At 33.6% G+C, this 3,175-nt stretch overlaps 2 protein-coding genes across 2 annotated transcripts in view; both read left to right on the top strand.

Annotated features, from left to right (window-relative positions):
- LOC117178446 (peroxidase) overlaps window positions 1-3,070 on the top strand; it is a 111,180-nt gene extending 108,110 nt beyond the window's left edge. The window contains exon 16 of the mRNA XM_033369872.1: window positions 1,835-3,070. Within this exon, the coding sequence (XP_033225763.1) occupies window positions 1,835-1,967 (133 nt within the window). The 3' untranslated portion in view covers window positions 1,968-3,070. The remainder of the gene's footprint in view (window positions 1-1,834) is intronic.
- Window positions 1,998-3,175, top strand: part of LOC117178447 — a 22,278-nt gene continuing 21,100 nt past the window's right edge. The window contains exon 1 of the mRNA XM_033369874.1: window positions 1,998-2,015. Within this exon, the coding sequence (XP_033225765.1) occupies window positions 1,998-2,015 (18 nt within the window). The remainder of the gene's footprint in view (window positions 2,016-3,175) is intronic.

Below are 3,175 nucleotides of genomic sequence, written 5' to 3' on the forward strand. Positions count from 1 at the left end.
CCCCGCTGACCAAGCTCAGTGGCAGCAGCTCGACGGTGTGAGGGGAAGCCGCGTAGTGGGGGACGGTACACAGGTAGCTGGGGCGGAATTGACCATCGCCCCCATTTCCTACTCCACATAATTTCCCATATCCGTACCTGGGCGATTTCCATTTCATCGCGGTGTACCTGCTCGTCTTACCCTCTCCACTCGACTTCTCCTCACGTCCCTGACTGAGCAAGATTGCTATACCGGTTTTTGCCAGCGGGGGGGCCCTTTGTCCTAATGAGGCATAAAATGCCATGCATAAAAATTGTATAGTTTTGCAATCAGCAAATTCAAAATATCATATTCGGAATCTGTGTTTTTTTGCGATTCCAACGATATTTAACTTGCAATTAAAATATTGAAATTAGACTAAGTTATGGCAGATATTAGTTTGTTTTGACCCTGACTAGATAGCATTATGGAATTTTCCGTAGAATAGTTGGAAATGCATCAGTTTATTTGGTTGAAAATTCGGCTGTTGACAATGTAATAGAATATAGGGATTTTCACCCAACTGCCTAGAAGAATATTATACTTGAAACCAAATACTTATATTTTCCATGTTATAATCTACTATAATAAGTATATTCATTTTAATTCTATTTCCTGGAAAGTGAAGTTTAATTTCTTTTTAATAAATTGCCCTTGTGCTTAATACACTACTGTGGCCCTTATTTTTCAAAATCCTTTTTTTCACCCCCTAGTTCTGTTCGATTGTCCAAGTATCGACCATCATTTTCAATATTATAAAATTAATGTGTATGTCTAAATCTGTATGTGTATAATAAATAACTTATATTGTGTACTGTTTTTTAGAGATTCGTCTTTCTGGTGTAAAAATTCAAGTACTTGGTTTGAAATGTAATATTCTTCTAGGTAGCTGGGTGAAAATTCGTATATTCTATTAAATTGTCAACAGGCGAATTTTCAACCAATTAATCTGATGCATTTTCAACTATTCTACGGAAAATTCTATAATGCTATCTAGTCAGGGTCAAAACAAACTAATATCTGCCATAACTTAGTCTAATTTCAATATTTTAATTGCAAGTTACACATCTTTGGGATCGCAAAAAAACACAGATTCCGAATATGATATTTTGAATTTGCTGATTGCAAAACTATAACATTTTTATGCATGGCATTTTATGCCTCATTAGGACAAAGGGGGCCCCCCGCTGGCAAAGCCCGGCATAGCAATCTCGCTCAGTCAGGGACGTGAGGAGAAGTCGAATGGAGAGGGTAAGACGAGCAGGTACACCGCGATGAACTGCCCCCGTACCTACCTTTACCCCATTTCACCGCAATCTCTCCGCTTTTCCCCCCAATCATTTCCCCCGTTTCCCCTTTGCCAATCCCGCCTCATTTCCCCTCATTATCCCTAATTTTGCTCATCTCATTTGAACCTGGAACACCACTATCCATGAATGGAGCATTAACAAATTACTACACCGAGGCCTCAACAGATCTGAATTAATCGTTTTAATATAGAAAATTGTATGAATTACAAGAATTTTAAACTTGGACGTTATCATCTTCAGTTTCTAATAACATCTTCGAAATATTAATCAGGTTAAGCCCACTTTAATGAAAAATTGTACAAAATTGATCAACTTAGGCCTCTGTGGCGTAACTGTTTAACATTACACTCGTGGATAGTGGTGTCCTAATTAAAATTTGTCCAGAGGCTGATTTTTTCTTGTTCTTTAGAAATTATTTGTCCGCAGTAATTATTTTAACATCGAAAGTTGTATTAATTTATAATTATATAATGCACATAAATAAATCATTTATTTTTATTTTACAGAAATCCACGAGTTCCATGTCGAAGTGGCGTTCTGCCTGGCATCGATTTCAGTAAATGGGCTGAATTTCCTGCAAACGGAGGGGCAGCATACGTAAGTAATTTAGCTGCCCAGTACGGGCATTTGGGCAAGTAAGCGTAGGAATTTGTCACATGTAGATAAATAATGCGCACTCGTCATCAAGTATTTTCGAACAAAGAAAAAAAATTGAGTCCCTATATAGAGAAATATTTTAGTGAAATAATGTATTCATCCTATAACTTATTTATATCCATTGTTTTATAATCAATCAAGAATTATTATCTACATAAATTTATCTCCTGAAATATTGAAGTATGAAATATTGAATGGTTCATTATATTACTAAATTATTTTTCTATCCGGGGACTTAATTGCACTTATTTAGATTGACTTCCTTCTTATGGTTTAACCTAAGACTGAAGCAAAATCACAAATCAAGGGATAGTCTTTTTTTGGTTATAAACCAATATAAGGAAATCACGTAATCGATCACTGGCTTGAAAATAAATCACAGTACTGGTATCGTAAGTAAGAGGAGAAAGTAGAATTTCCAACATGTTTCAATTAAAGTATAAAAGTTATAGAGAGAGGGAGAACAGTGTTAAAAATTATGTTAAAAAATTTTTTATACATTTTAGAGAGTAGTTAGTTAATCCAAGTGGACTAGAATGTTGCGTTTTATTCTTAACAAGCATTGACACACTATTTAACAAGTATTTACACTATTTAGCTATTATTAATTAAAAATCATTTTAAACAATCAAAAAACATTTTGCCATACATCACTGGAAGCAAAATCGAATTTACAAAAAATATTTTAGTACCTCTTTTCGAACGTAAATTCAACGTTTTGCCATATTTTTATTACCATACAGATAATTTGAAAAAATGTGGTCTATCATAAATAAAAAAGTAGTAATTAAGTGAACCAAAAATAATTTTTCTTATGATTTGTTTCTTATGGTAGTATTTGCCATAGCTACTGTTTAGATTTTTATACACTAGTTTATAATCGATGTGGCAATTTCGTTTTGATTAAAATGTAACTGCTTTCTGTGGAAAAATCGAATTAAAATGATCTTATTAATACAAAAACGAACTCAATAACTCTTTTTTATTTGTAATAAGTTTTAAAATTTACTTTGAATTTTCCAGCAAGGCGAGCACATTCTGGATTTTTATTTATGCTACTCGTTTATTTTTATTAATTTTTTATTATTAATTTAATTGTGGGTCCGGATGCAATAAGGGCACATAAAATTTTTTCGTGCGAAAACGAAGTCCCCTGGAGGCTTTAGAAAAAATTTTCGAATTTTAATTTT

Source organism: Belonocnema kinseyi, chromosome 8 (assembly GCF_010883055.1).
Source record: "Belonocnema kinseyi isolate 2016_QV_RU_SX_M_011 chromosome 8, B_treatae_v1, whole genome shotgun sequence".
Lineage (NCBI taxonomy): Eukaryota > Metazoa > Arthropoda > Insecta > Hymenoptera > Cynipidae > Belonocnema > Belonocnema kinseyi.